The 15,051-nt window shown below is 40.3% G+C and overlaps 2 protein-coding genes across 6 annotated transcripts; both read right to left on the bottom strand.

Annotated features, from left to right (window-relative positions):
* Positions 1-3,872: 3,872 nt before the first annotated feature.
* On the bottom strand, positions 3,873-6,170 carry c7h19orf25 (chromosome 7 C19orf25 homolog). The gene is made up of 3 exons (XM_084722342.1): positions 6,004-6,170; positions 5,245-5,417; positions 3,873-4,882 (listed from the first exon to the last, which is right to left on the bottom strand). Exons 2-3 carry the CDS (start codon positions 5,384-5,386, stop codon positions 4,701-4,703), a joined length of 324 nt encoding a protein of 107 aa, XP_084578468.1. The 5' UTR covers positions 5,387-5,417; positions 6,004-6,170; the 3' UTR covers positions 3,873-4,700.
* A 1,573-nt stretch (positions 6,171-7,743) lies between these two features.
* reep6 (receptor accessory protein 6) lies at positions 7,744-15,014 on the bottom strand. Of its 5 annotated transcripts, none has more exons than XM_084723845.1 (8): positions 14,792-15,014; positions 12,601-12,694; positions 11,361-11,499; positions 10,829-10,997; positions 10,605-10,750; positions 9,397-9,419; positions 8,380-8,402; positions 7,744-8,239 (listed from the first exon to the last, which is right to left on the bottom strand). In XM_084723845.1, exons 1-6 carry the CDS (start codon positions 14,922-14,924, stop codon positions 9,405-9,407), a joined length of 696 nt encoding a protein of 231 aa, XP_084579971.1. In that variant the 5' UTR covers positions 14,925-15,014; the 3' UTR covers positions 7,744-8,239; positions 8,380-8,402; positions 9,397-9,404. The 5 variants fall into 5 exon arrangements, 4 of the variants coding, with proteins under 4 accessions (XP_084579971.1, XP_084579969.1, XP_084579970.1 ...); XM_084723843.1 differs by lacking the exon at positions 9,397-9,419 and adding an exon at positions 8,892-8,946; XR_014771236.1 differs by lacking the exon at positions 9,397-9,419 and having other exon boundaries at positions 8,380-8,946.
* Positions 15,015-15,051: the final 37 nt, after the last annotated feature.

The following is a 15,051-nucleotide window of genomic DNA, read 5'->3' as shown; positions in this document are numbered from 1 at the left end:
TCTAAATTCTCTGATTTCAGTTTCTTAAACGTGAATATTTTCTGGTTTCTTTCCTCTCTGACAGTAAACTGATGATCTTTGAGTTGTGGACAAAACGAGACATTTGAGGACGTCATCTTGGACTTTCAGAAACACTGATCAACATTTTTCATAATTTTCTGACATTTTAAGACAAACAACTATCAATCAAGTAATCAAGAAAATAATCAACTGATTAATCAACTTTGAAAATAATCGTTAGTTGCAGTCCTAATTATTTCCATTCACATTTTGATTCTGCACGATATGTATCATGTCTAAATTGTGAAATTATTTATCGCATCGTTAACAAGAAGGTTTCTTTCAGTCAAAAAGTCACATGGCTACTTCATTAGGTGTCTTGGGTCTCGACAGTCCTGTTTGTGAAGACGTGTGATCACAGGACGTGAATCCAGACGTCTTTCTGGCTCTTGACGAATCACAACGAATCAAATGATCAGACTAATGCATCTAATTATCAAGCGAATTTGAAGAACCTTTGAAATATCCCAAGAAAAACAAAATTCAGATTACTTCTGATCATTTCAGAAACAAACTCTTTTTGTCCCTTGTTTGAACCTGTAGGTTTGAAAGGTGGATTTCTGAATGTGGTTTTGATGGTGTTTGATACTCTAAAGAAGAAGGAGAAGGTTTTGGGTGGAGAATCACTTCAACAGCCCCGAAAAGTAAAGTCGGGATGAAAGGATGAACATTGTGTGACTGAGATGCACGGGGGGATTTGGCTCCATGTTTAAAAGCCATCAGAAGGTCCTGGAGGTTTGTCCGCCATCACCGTCGGCGGCCTCGTTCACGCCCTCCGGCTGCAGACAAAATTTTTACAGGAGTTCATGTCTAAACCGATGCAGAGTTTTAAATCTTTTCCAATTCATAAACTATTCTGGTTCAAATTAATCTGAGAGTGCATGTAACTCAGTCAGTTAAATTCAAACTAGAGATTAGAAATCCTTCAGTTTTTACAGACGTGATGATGATGGCGGTGAGTTTCCAGCCTTCTGAGCGTGAACGAGGTCACAGAGGTGGACGGTGTCATGTGAAATAGGCAAAGCAACAGAGGTGTGTCATAATAAATGTTTTCATCCAATAAAAAGTGACGTGTTTCATGAAACTGCTGCGTCGACTCTCCTTCACAGACACAGGAGTTTACTGTTAAAGGACGAGTCCTTCATTTTTTAAGCATCTGAATTTGAGGAAATCAAGTTTTGGTTGGAGGACATACGTTTCAGTGTCAAAATATTATTTTCCCAAAAAACCTGACCTGAGAGGGCGTCAGCACTCTAACCTACGTCACCGCCTGAGCGTACGGCTGGGCGATATATCAGTATTACATAGTACTGAGAGATGAAACTACATATGATCTTAGATTTTGAGTATCATTATATCGTGATATGGAATAAGTGTTGTCTTCTCCTGTTTCTTAAGGCTGTTCCAGCTGATCTATTATTTACCTTCACCCTCTCAGTTATTATATCCACATTACTGATGATTATTTAGCAAAAATCTCATTTTGTTAATTGGTAATGTTACTGATTAATCGATTAAAACTTTAACCAATTAAAAATGTATTAATCAATAGTTTAGAAATGGTAGTAAATTCCCCTAATCTGACATTGTTTTGTCTGGCCAAGACATTTATTGAATAAAGAAACTTAAACTTAAAATGAAGGCAAACAGGAGAAAATAATGAAAATGATTAATAAACATGTTGTATTAATTATTGATTATCTGATCGTTACTATTTTCAAGAAGAAAGAAAATGTAGAAAAATTTGCAACCCTGGTGTTAACATTTAGTGACATCATCAACAGTCATACCTGCAGTATTTCTGCAGTACTGTAGTAGTAGTAGTAGAAGTAGTAGCAGTATCTCTCAGCAGTAATACAACAAACTGGTTTTATCATTTTGGACACTTCCAGCCTTTGGAGGACACAACATGTTGTCAGTCACTACCTGTGATAATTATTGATATGGATCAATATGAAACTTGATGATCCTGATTAGTTTCTCAGGCCGGGCTGAGTGGGAGTTTCTATTAGAAAAATCCAGAAAAGAATGAAGATGGTGCTGAAGAAAATAAAAGTTTGTTCAGACCGAACATGAAGATTTACAGCTGGAACACACGAGACACGGACGAGACGCGTCATGATAATACAGGTGCTTCTGTTATATTAACTCGTACTGAATTAATTAACTCGTTTTTGTAGTGGAAATTCTGAAGAATGGTTCACTCAGACACTGAAGAAGAGTTCGGGAGTCCCAGATGATTTACATGGGAGTATTTAATGAAGCTCGATCGAGGAGAATTCAGATTAGCAATACACAGAGAATATTGTGACTGCCAACCCAATTCTGAAGGCTACTTCTCGAGTGAAGGTATTTAACTGTCCCCTGACATTCACTGGAATTTGACACGCCACCATGTATGGGCCTGATGTGTCTATCTATGTGTACACAAATTCTATTGGGCATAAGTGCAAAACAAGAAGCTATGCACCTCTTTGCTCTAAATCACTGTATCTGTCGGCCTCGCTCATGTATTGTGTTCTGCTAGAGAACATGGAGAAAGTCTGTCTGCCCGATAAGCCATAACCTTGGGACCTCAGGAGAAAGTATCTGGGGGACGCACTACTCTCCTACTTGTGCAGCTGTGGACTGTAGTGCAGAGTGACCAACTACTAGTGTGCCTGTTCAGGTGAGATGACCTGTGACTGGACCCTTCATGACTGCATTGTCACCCATATAAAGAGAGTGAGGCAAATTCCACAACAGTTTTGATTACAGGATTATGGACATTTGACTGATTGATTTTAAGGTGAAATGTAAAAACAGCCACAGGTTTGCTGTGCAGCGTCACACTGCCTCTGGTACAGCGACGCATTTCATTGAATCTTTTTTAAACAGACTGTACTTCTTTTCTTTTTCTGCTGCAGCAGACGTGTTGCACTGCGTCTGTGTCCCGTATCTTTCAGCCATTAAAGGTGACACGTACAAAAACAAGTCATAAACTGTGGAAAGATCTATTGATGCTTCAATACGAGAATACAGAAGACCAGGGGAGAAATAAAGAGTGAAACAAAGTTGAATGAATATGATTCTACTTTTTTAAATCCCTTTTTATCAGTTCTGTCCACAGTTATTGATTAAAATTCTGAGGTGGGGGGGGGGGGGGTCTTCTTAAAGGAGAGTATGCCAGAAAAAGTTTGGGAGCTTCTGTGTTAAAGGATCCATTTTGGGACTTTATAAACGATTACGAAAAAGGCAAAGGAAAACTGACTTCAAATTGATGAATCCATTTTTTTTTAACTCAGCACTGATCGATTCAATACATCAAAAATGGTGCAACCAGCATCATCACATCCCATATTGAATTTAAATATCCTGTCAGAGTGGTTATCACAGTTGAAATCGCACATGTTGCAATTAGAAAATCACATTTTATCATATCGCGATATTATCGCAAATGCAATTAATCGTTCAGCTCTAACTTACAGTGAAGGAACAGAAAGAAAACTGAAGGATGTCTGCTGGATCTGCTTCACTCTGAAAGCTCATATTAACTTCTAATAACTTTGGAATGAGATCTTTTCATCGACCACTGTTGTAAGTCTGCACTGTAAAAATGAAAAAGCTGAGAGGAAATGTACGACAACAGACTTTTGAGTTTGAGGCCAACTCAAACTCTTAACTTTGGAAAAAGTTTATCCACCACTGATCTTTTGTGGAGATAATTAACTGAAATGTTTGACTTTTAGAAACTCTAAAAAAGTTGTGTTTAAAAAATCATTGAGTAAATTTATTGAAGAGAAAGTGAATGATGATTAAATTTTCAATAAAACTTTTGATTGTAAAGGCTGCAGAGCCCTGCTTTAATCCTTTATTAAAAACGCAGTACTGCCTGTTGTCCAGCAGATGTCACCATCTTCACTCCATCAGAAGCTTTTCAGCACAGCTGCTTCAGAGAGCTCAGTTTGCCCCGACTCTACATGTGACCACGCAATATGAGAAAGTCTGAACAGGAGCAAAGTGTTTTCTTTAGGAATTCACCTCAGGAATGTGCAGGAAACAAAAAGTTAGGAGAGTTCACTTGAACTGAACAAACAGTCCATCTGAGAATAAAACTGACTTCAGGTTCAGTCTGAACATGAACATCTGAAAACTTGAAATAAATCTGATGTGAGGAGCCACGAGAGCTGAGACGGCTGATAAATCAATTATCTATAGTTTGGATCATTGACTATAATCACATCCTTTATCTGGTAAAAGTATCAAACTCTGATCTTTGGTCTTTACAGTTTCTCAAACATGAGATCACGTTTACTTTCCTTCAGCTCAGAACAAATTTACACTCCGGTCGTTTAGAGTCATTATTAACTAATTAAATCACTGACTGAAAAAGTTAATTACTACATGAACTGATCAAGTTATTGATCACTGAATCAGCTAAGACATCAGCCTCACACAAACCTACATGTCCTGCAGGTAACATCATCATCATCATCATCATCATCATCATCATCGTCATGGTGTTCCAGCAGTGAGGTCAGAGGTCAGCTGACACCACCAGAGTCCAGCTCAAGGGCACTTTGGCAGGTTTGATCTGATTCATCTGAACCAGCTGAACCCTCTGATAGAAGACAGAGAGGTAGAGAAGAGTCTGAGGACAGTCAGAGTGTTTGACCTTTGACCTCGTCCACGTCTTTGTCCAGCTGTTCCCCCGCCGCTCTCAGCTCCTCCCTCTGTTTCATCAGCTGACTGCGAGCTTCCTGCAGCCGTTCATTCAGCTCCAGGTACCGCTGACACTGCTGGAACCTCGAGTCCACGTCACCGTCTGAGGGCCGGGACGAGTCTGAGGACAGAGAAACAGACAGTCAACTACAGAAACAGTCAGTAAACACTGCTGGAACCTCGAGTCCACGTCACTGTCTGAGGACCGGGGTGAGTCTGAACATCAGTAAACCAGTCAATAAACTACAAGAGAATCATTAAACAGTCAGTCAACTATAGAACCAGTGAGTAAACTACAGAGAAACAGTCAGTAAACACTGCTGGAACCTCAAGTCCATGTCACTGTCTGAGGACCAGGATGACTATACAGCCAGTCAGTAAAACAGTCATCAAACTACAGAGAGATATGAATGTTGATGATTCAGCTGTGTGTGTGTGTGTGTGTGTGTGTGTGTGTGTGTGTGTGTGTGTGTGTGGACTCACTTTGTCCAGTCTGCTCCAGGATGCTGAAGACCGGGTCATTGGCAGCTGCTCTGCTGATGTCCTCCAGGATCTGGTCCACAGTGGGGGGTTCAGGACGGCTGGGCAGAACCACACGCTTCTTGTTCTTAGAACCAATATTCATTCTGCTGCAGAACCAGAATCACCTCCTGTACCTGTGAAAACAAACCAACAGGCTGTTCATCAAGATCAAACTTTTTATCAGTCATATTAAATCTCATTATATTATGCTTTTGTCTAATCTTTATTTCTCATGTGTTCACTCTATAACAGCCTAAATCCCTGCATGTGAAGGTTTCTGACACCTTCACCAGAAGTTTGTTAAATTAAGGAGCAATTAGGTACATCACTAAATTGAACATGGACTAAAATACATTTCCAAATTGCTACCATTACGTCTTACTCTTTAATTACCTGTTCTGAATAAAGATTAAGCTCATTTACCTTTAAATTAGTGGTTTAGTGACCGGTTTCTCGTGCAGCTCAACACACACAGGACAGCAGTGCTAATCAGCTAAATAAATCGGGCTGAACGTGAAAATGTTGCAGCCTGGTGAATCATTTCTAAGCCGAATTTAGCACAAAGGTCTAAATATTCATAAAATATCTTCGGTGGAAACACAACGAGGTGTTTTATTTTATCATAATCAGTTAAATTTTAATTTTCAAAACCGTCAAACGGAGTTCGGTATTTTGTTTAAAGAAGCCAGGAGATGTCCACAGTAGTTCGTCATTGTTTACCAGAGTTTATGATGAGTGTCGGGACGGATCCAGACTGTCCCCTTCACCTCAGACTGGACCGACAGACAACAGAAGACCAAACAAAATGCTTAAAATCCTCCAAACGCTTAGCAAACACAAGCCACAGCTGCTGGACAGACGTACAACACGGCACGTCAACGTCCAACCTGACACGTCAGTACGTGACAGACGCACACGGCCACGCCTTCATTTCTGGTCCTCTTCAGAGGGTAGATCTCGCGAGAGTTACCATTTTGATCCAAAACATGGTCTTTCTCTGACCCTAACCAGGTGTATTTGTGTCACTAAACCTACAGATATCTAAATCACAGTATTGTTACGTTATAAAACATTATTAGTTTGTACATTATGCACAATCAACAAACAACGCGTATAAATCTCGCGAGATTTGCAAATCAAGGGTTCCCTTGTAGACACGACTGTGGGTTCTTGTTATAGTTTTGACTGATACAAAATGCCTGAAAATGAAACTGCTTCCCTTCTTGTTTTGTGTCGAATCATTTATATTTTCTTAATTTGACTTTACAGCAGTTATTATTTGATAAAACATGACGTTCTGTTCTCTTTCATGCTCAGCAGGTTCTCTGTCGCCCTCTGCTGGTTCAGGTTCTCCAATCACAGAGCTGCAGGTGGACTATGATGACTCCCACAACAACATTTCTATCATTTATACTATTATATAGTACAGTATAGTATTTATGGTATATCTACTATATGATAGTATATCAGTGCATTTGTTAGTAGATATGTTTCACTAATATTCAAAACATAAGTTATGTAAAGCCTGACACATGAATTTCAATATAGCAAAAATGTTCATTAGTATTCTATAATGGATACACATATTTATTTTATAAAAGCATAATTAGGCTATATTAAGTAATTTAAAGCCATGCTGTCCAAATACTTGAATGATATGAACACAAAGGCTCATTACTATGTTTGCCTACAACCCTGATTCCAGGAAAGTTCTGATGGAAATGAAAACAGATGCAATTATTTGCAAATCATTTTCAATTTCGATTCAAAATTCAGAATGAGTGTATCATTTTTACCAAAAGCAATGAAGTTAATAAGTTTGAACATTAAATATCTTGTCTACTGTATTCAATTGAATATCAGTCAAAAAGTTTTTGCAAATCATTGCACTGTTTTTACTTGTTTTTAGCACAACATCCCAACTTTTTAAGAACTGGTTTGTATAAAATAAGTGTTATTTTTTAATATAAGAGAAAACTGATAAAAAATATTTCTAAATATATAAATACTGTGTATAAATAATAAATATACAAGACACATCAAACACAGAAATGGAAAGGATTAAAAATCCATTCTTGTATAAAAATATAAAAATGTAATTCCCAGCAGCCTCAGCATTGATTAGCAAATGTTAACATGCTAACAAGCTAAACTAAGAAGGATCTGTCTGCAGCCTCCTGGATTAATGTACTTAATTGAACCTAAACCTGTCTGTGTGTGTGTGTGTGTGTGTGTGTGTGTGTGTGTGTGTGTGTGTGTGTGTGTGTGTGTCAGTCTTGTTTGAATGAGGCTGTGATCTTCATCACTACAACAAAGCAGTCAAACATTTTGTTTTATTTTGATTAGTATTTTTTTAAATTTCTCATCATAATTGTCATATCAAGGTCATGATCTCATTTAATGTATAAATAAAACAAAATATATATGACATAAATAAAAACCACACACGTAATGAAAAAAGACACACGGTGTCACTGATGTGAAGCATCAAAAACCAGCTCCAGCCGCTGCAGGTGTTTGCTCGGCCTGCAGGAGGCGACACTGACATGTCTTCACCTGTAAACTGCTGTTTCTGTCCTTTCCTGTAGGTGGTGCAAGTTGGCAAATGTAGAACAGTTCTGGAAACATCGTCACAGCGCCACCTTCTGAACGTTTGTGAGTAAGTTCTGATCCAGTTTCAGGTGCTTCACATCTAGCAAAAAATCCATCTGACACTCCAAATCATTAATAAATATAAATAATGATAAATAAAATAAAAACAATAAAAACATTGTTTTTGTGACTCAGCCTGTGATGTTTTTAGATTAAATCCTGCCGTATAAATATAAGATGTCTTATATAAAAAGTCTCTTTGACAGGAGGTCTTCTTCTCTGTGAGGACGAAGAGGAAAACCTTCGCTCTGTGCTCCTCTTCATCACTGAGGCTCCTCCTCTTCCTCTGCTGCTATCTGAAGAACTGAAAAAACAACAACAAAAACACACAATTTAAACAAATCCTCCCTGTACAGACACACAAACTGAGAACATGTTTGTTTTCATACAATCATGATTAACAAATGTGTGATTTCCTTTAGTTTGTCACCGTCTGTGACTTACCGTCAGTCTACACTGAGCTCATCCTGACGCACAGACAAACAACAGACACACAACCGACAGTTAAACACAAGACCTACTACACAGTAAAGAAAACGTCTGTTCTGCAGCTATGAGTATTTAGAGCCAGGACTAAACTAGAACCAGTTCCTGATTGGTCAGTACCACAATCTCTGTCTCTGTCTGAAAGTGAGCTGCTGAGCTAACGTTACGTTAGCCAGCTAGTTAGACAAGAGAAGCTGCTGAGCTAACGTTACGTTAGCCAGCTAGTTAGACAGGACGAGCTGCTGCTCTGTCCTCAGTGTTCCAGAGATTAAAATAATGACCTATCAAAAATACTTCACTGAATTCACATTAAAGCTGCATGATTTGGTAAAAGCAATTATTTAGACTGAAATTACGATATGATCAAATGATCAGTTTATCATGACAAATTGTCCCCATTATCCAGGCCATTCAAATCCATACAAAAACTCTGCCGCAGTATTTCGGATGACGTCGTTATACAGACTGACCTTGATCAGCTCCTTCAACTGTGACTGACTTCCAGTGTCCTGGTAGGAGGAGGTTCTATTTAAACGGAAGAAATTAATGTGAACTACTTTATTTTAATCTGTGTGAACTGAACGATGAGCTAATCCGTGAAGAACACTGATTATGTTAGCTCATAAAATGACAGTTTCATTGCTCAAACTGATCCACTTTAGAGACAGTAGTTATCATTATTTTTCTCTGATATTTTAAAAACCAGTAAGCATTGATGCTGCTAGTCTACTTCAGAGCTGCAGGCTGAGCTCGGGTTGTCTGAAGCTTTCAGGTCTGTTCAGTTCTTCCTGCAGGATCCTGTCGGCTCCATCTGCTGCTGCAGCCAAATCTGCAGGCCAACACCACCGAACAACAAGCTGCTTTACCTTTAAACCATTACAGCTCTGATGTTCTACAGGGATCACTGAGGTTCACTCCACATCCACTGTCTGTAAACATAATCTACCAACACTGACACCAAACCAGTTAACTTACCGGGCTGGTTAACCCAGGAAAGGCTGGAACAGGTGACAGGACAGCTGAGTTAGTTTAGTCCTCATCATCTGAACACACAGCTCATTTTTAATCTTTATTAAACCAACATGTTCTCACATCAAAACACTAAAGTTGTATTTTACTATGAACTTAAACTGCAGACCTCTATACTCATCTCACAACGTTAACGAAAGTGAAAAATAATTTGTGTATCCGCTCCGTGATTCAGATCTTCTTTGGCCCGTGCTACACCCTTCCACTGGATCTCATGAAAGTCGGGTTGGTAGTTTTTCTGTAATCTTCCAGACAAACAGTCAAACAACACTGAAAATCACCTCTTTGGCTGATTAACAATATAAAGTCATTACAGCCACAGAGGGAAGCTGGTTAAGACAAATGTTGGGCTGTAATCAGGTTCAGGCTGAAATATGCTAATGAGGGTCGGGCTCGGTTTGACTTTTGGACAGAATTTTGTCGCCATCGGGCCTCGACGGGTTCAACTTTTCAGGCACGATTAAAGCACTGTTAGGGATATATTCATTGTGCACAGATCAGACGTCTCCATGTGCACCATCTATTTTGGTTCATGTTTGCACAGCAGCACAAAGTGCAAACAGGCTGAGAGAGGGTGAATATTGATCAGCAGGTGATCTGATTGGTAAATATTCTCTGATTTCATCAAACTGTTCCTGATGTGTTGCAAAGCTCCGACAGAGAACTGCTGAGAAGAGAAGGTCCATTCAGCTGAGAACATTAACATTAAATTATCAAACAAATAAGACAAACCATAGTTGGACTGGCATCTTTACCCCTGAAACTGATTATTCTCTGTTAAATTTTTGTCAGTATTTGCTGCTGTGGTATTTGGCCTTTGTGTTGCCCCTAAAATGATTAAATTCCAGGCCTGAAGCAACAAACATCTCTGCGAAAAAAGTACGAGTGCACTGAAAATATGTGATGAAACAGTGAGTGTAAGTGGGCGTGTCCACCTCAGGCTGAATCCACAAACACCAAATCACATTAAGAAACACAAACTGCAGCTTAGAACAGACCTTAAGACAGCAGCTGCCGCACATCTACAGGCTCTACTTCTATGAGCACAGAGGGGTTGAACTGTCAGGCGTCACGGTTAGCACTGGAGTCAGGAGACGGTTAGCTTAGCTTAGCATACAGACTAGCAGCAGTGGAAGCAGCGGTAGTTTACATACTGGTCGTTCTTCGCTTGGCTCTGATGGAGCGACTTGAGCTGCTTTTGACGTCTCTCCTGATGAACTCGGTAAACTTTTCTGTTCAGACTGAGCGTCCGGCGGCACCGGATTCACCAGAACTTTATTCTTCATCAGAGTGGTCAGGACTGAGGAGGGGACAGGAAGGAATAATCATCAGTACATGCATGTGTAACCGGGTGTATTGATGCTGCACTGCTCTGTACCTTCTCTGGTGAGGTTCTCGGCGGCACTCATCGCCTTCCCGCCAAGGTCGCTCACCATGTTGTCCACCATGGCCTCGTGGCGGAGGAAGATGGGCCGCACCACTTTGTTGTAGATGATCTGGGAGCCGTTCCACGACATCGGAGCCATGCACCACAGCAGGAAGAGACACTGGGACCACAGAGGACACAAAATATTACTGGTTTTGATGAAAACTGTGATTCTGAGTCGTCACGGCCGAGTTCCAAACCCCTAAATACCTCATCTGATCCTAAGATACTGATGTTGTAGCCAGCACTGAAAACATCCCTCGTGAGCAACTGTATGAAAAATTACAGAACCAAAGCAGTTGTGTGTGAGTCAGTTTGTTGGCATCGCGTGGATGAAAAAACTGATCTCCTCATCAATAACGACAATGATGTGATGAGCTTCAAAAAAAAACATCAGACCATCATTCATAATCTGTTAGTGTTGGTCAGTGTACTAGCTAAAGCATACAGAACTGAAAATGAATGTTCTTTAGTGTTTTCTCACCTTAAAAGCGTAGTAGAACGGGAACCAGTAGAGGAAGATATCGGAGAAGAACTCTCCCAGGCTGAAGACACCGTACACCACCCAGTACGTCAGCCATTTTGTGTCGTCTTCCTTGTTCAAACTCTCGATGGCTTTGATTCTGCAGACAGAGTGTCTCAGGTGAGCCGTCCATCACACAAACTCATTTATCTCTCAGAACTACGTAAACAGAGTGTTAGTATGATCTCCAAGGTCAGCGCCACAACACACACAGTGTGGACAGACAGGCTGTAGTCAGGATGGTCAAGTCCAAAACAATTAGTCCAAATATATCCCAGAATTCTGAGAAGCTCAACCTCCAGGTACCCAGTCAGACCAGAAAAACCTGTGGTGCAGTGGTGGTTGTTGCTGGTTTCGTCAGTGGATCTTTGTGGTCTTTTGTTCCTGATCACCCACAGTTCAGAGCCTTGTGACGTTAAACATGAGGTAAACAGTGGAAGACCAGCAGCGTAAAAAAACAAACAAAAAAAACCCCACAAACCTAAAAACAGGAAGACCTCAACTGTGGTCTGAGTTACAGGGGAGCAAAGGGGAGTTCGGCTCCCCTGAAACTTTACTTTGGGACATTTAGGAGGAGCTCTACATCATCATGGTCCTGAAATAAATAATAATAGTGAATATAAACCAATGTGTGTTTATTTGCTCATTATATTTTCAAACATGTATCTTTGCCAATTAAAACTCTGAACTTGTTTTGATTTTGGAGCATCAAATGAGGACCAGAGCTTTTTATTCTGCAGCCATAATATGTGTTTGGGCAGAGTTAAATCTAACTCTTAAACTCCCTGTAATAGTAACAGTAACATGCTTTTCATAGTCACTGACACACACTTCCATGTGTGTGATATGTTTTAGAAGGGTTCATGGAAAACAAGAAAGAATAAGTTTACATGTAAGTATATGATGCTGGTTTTGTTTCTTCTTCTACTTTGAGGTTCACGACTTCTGCATCTTCACAGTTATGTGTAACTCAGAGTTTGAATTACACAGTTTTAGAGGGAGCAATATTTCCCAGTGTACACCTCTACTACAACAGGCCATGTGTGTGCACGTACATGGAAGTGGGCTGCAACGAGGTCAAGTTCAGGATCACTGCAAAAAACTTCTACTGGACACAAAACTGTCAATAACATTTCATGGAGGCTAAACAACAAAAATAAGGCTACAGTTTCAAAATCAAAGAATGCATTAATTAACTCACGAGTAATAGGCAGGATAGACGAAACCAATCAGGTTGCAGAGGAGGGCGGCACCATATCCATACACCAGGTAGAGTCCTGTCAGTGAGACGGCACCTGGACAAGAGACACACAGGAGACACACAGGAGACATTTACAAACACTTTGCTGTAGAAAGAGCCCCAGTTCACTGTGACAAAGAAACACTGAAGAAGTGAAGCTTTATAACGGTGCTGCAAACTACGCTGACAAATTCTCTTCTTCCAACACAGCAGCTCAGAATAACCAGAACATGAGGAACTCTGGAGTGAAGAGAAAGGCAGCGTTACTCTGTACAAGACAAAAATGTTCCTGTTTCCAACATTTCCAACCTAAATATTAATTAAAAAACATCCTGTGGAGCTGAGAAAGAGTAAAAAACCTTCTGTATTTAATTATATTGAGTAAATGTCTCCTTCGTCACGCTTCATACAGATCATCTGTGTAACCTGAGGCTCTGCAGAGGAGAGCTGCTCTGATGAACAAAGTGATTCCACAAACATGGATGTTCAAATCTCCAACAATCAAACCTCAGACTTAAAGAAGAAAGTGAATTCAGTGATGAAGCTGTGATCGTCTCTGGGAGGTCTACAGACCAACAGACATCGAGCGTCAGTGTAGGAAATGAAAAACCATGAAGGTCCTCTCGTTTCCTCTGCAGACGCACTAACCTGACCCCGTCCCAGCAGACAGAGGGGCCGTTCGTTGTGTAAAAAGTGTCCTACCTCTGATCAGCTTATGTGGCAGCGGTTCACTCATGGAGGCCGGCCGGTCTGTTCTGCTGTCTGTCTGTCTGTGTCTGTGATAATCTGCTTTAACTTGAGAGCAGAGAGTGGGGGACACGGTGCACCAGGCACTACAGTGACATCATGTTACTGATCCACTGTATGAGCATGAATAGACTGCTGTTCACTGCTGCTCATGAATACCACACATACACAACACACTGCCTCAACATCACTGCTCCATATTCAGTGTTGGTGTCTTATATTATTTATTTATCATGTGTGAAGTCTTGATCCAGACGTCACTACAGTGATGACTTCCTGTCAACACGTCCTCACTGCTGCAGAACCACTGCAGAACCGTTCTGTGACCAGTCATCATACAAGCCGGTGCCTGTGAGCTCAGACAAAGATAGTTTGATACGGAAAGAAACACCACTCTGTTTAAATAGAACTTCTGTGTTTTTATTGACCTGCTGTGAAAAGTTAGTGGAAAGACAAGTCAAAATGTCGGAGCTGTAAAAGTGAGTTATTGTTTGGATAAAAAAGAAAAAAACTGGATGATGTACATGAATGAATCATGTGACTTACAGAAGTGTGTTCCCTGAAGTATTCTTTACAATAAAGAATAAAGCACAGACTCTAAAATTAAAATCATCCTCTGAAGGACATTTCTACTGACTGTTTCTGTCCAAAATCCTGGATCAATAATATTCATTCATGAGTTGGAACGGCTTGTTTATGTCCTAAATGTCGTCTGTGGAACGTTGCTAGGTGACCATGTGAGTTCTCTGTCCTCCTGAAGTCATACAGGTAAACTGTAAATCTCTCATGTACATTTACAGAGAAATCAACAGTATTTTACTGCATAAATGTCACACAGTGAAAAACTACACACAGTATTATAATCTGTACTTTACAGGCGAAGCTGCTGACGGTTAATATTGTTTATTTACAGTGAAAAGTTTAACAGTGTAACTTTGAACTGCAGCACTTTCATAATCAAAAAACGTTTGAGGAACGTCTCCAAGGTTCTTTAAGGAAAGGTTATACAAGGTCCTCAGAACGTCCACCTGATGACATCACGTAGTGCTCAGTGGGTTGATCAGAGGTTGTTTGATAAACACAGCTGCCTGCTGATTAATTGATTAATTGATTGATTGATGAGAGCAGCTTCATTAGAACTTTAAACAGAGAAAATTGGCTGCAGCAGAATCACTGACCCAGAAAAGTTCTCCAGGTTCGTGTCTGCAGGCAGCAGCTGCTCCCTGTGGCTGCCGTTATGTTCACAGGAGGATTAACTGAATCCTCTTCAGTTTTCCATTAACATGCAACAGGAAGCTTCTAAATATGAAGAGGAAACAGAACTAAACATGAACAGAATGAGGACAGAATCACACAGAAAGTTTCCATCATGAACTGATCAGAGTGACCAACATCAGCTCAGTACCTGCTGCGATGATCTTCTTCTTGATCCCCGTTTTCTCCTCCACCTTCCCCAGAAAGTCCGTCACTACGTTCTTCTCATTCAGAAACTTGTCGGCTCGATCCCTGATGGACGAGAAGATGTCCAGTATGCCCATGGTCCTCAATCAGGTCCTCAAATAACACAGGAGTTGGTGGGAGACGACCTGCAGTGGAGACTGAAACACAGCAGAGTGTTTAATCCTCTGACAGCAACAATCTGCTCTAATGAGGAGGAGGAAGAGG

Source organism: Lutjanus erythropterus, chromosome 7 (genome assembly GCF_056507025.1).
Source record: "Lutjanus erythropterus isolate fLutEry1 chromosome 7, fLutEry1.hap2, whole genome shotgun sequence".
Taxonomy (NCBI): Eukaryota; Metazoa; Chordata; class Actinopteri; order Lutjaniformes; family Lutjanidae; genus Lutjanus; species Lutjanus erythropterus.
Note: the sequence above shows the minus strand (reverse complement) of the source record. Positions and strands in the feature narration are given on the sequence as shown.

Excerpts from the sequence above, each read along its gene's own strand:
- c7h19orf25 (XM_084722342.1), bottom strand. The coding sequence starts at position 5,386 with ATGAATATTGGTTCTAAGAACAAGAAGCGTGTGGTTCTGCCCAGCCGT. Across the intron at positions 4,883-5,244 it reads CCTGGAGCAGACTGGACAAA|ACTCGTCCCGGCCCTCAGAC; the intron begins GTGAGTCCACAC and ends CTCTGTCCTCAG.
- reep6 (XM_084723843.1), bottom strand. The coding sequence starts at position 14,924 with ATGGGCATACTGGACATCTTCTCGTCCATCAGGGATCGAGCCGACAAG. Across the intron at positions 12,695-14,791 it reads GAAGAAGATCATCGCAGCAG|GTGCCGTCTCACTGACAGGA; the intron begins GTACTGAGCTGA and ends TCTCTTGTCCAG. Across the intron at positions 8,947-10,604 it reads AGCCAAGCGAAGAACGACCA|AACCTCCTCCTACCAGGACA; the intron begins GTATGTAAACTA and ends CCGTTTAAATAG.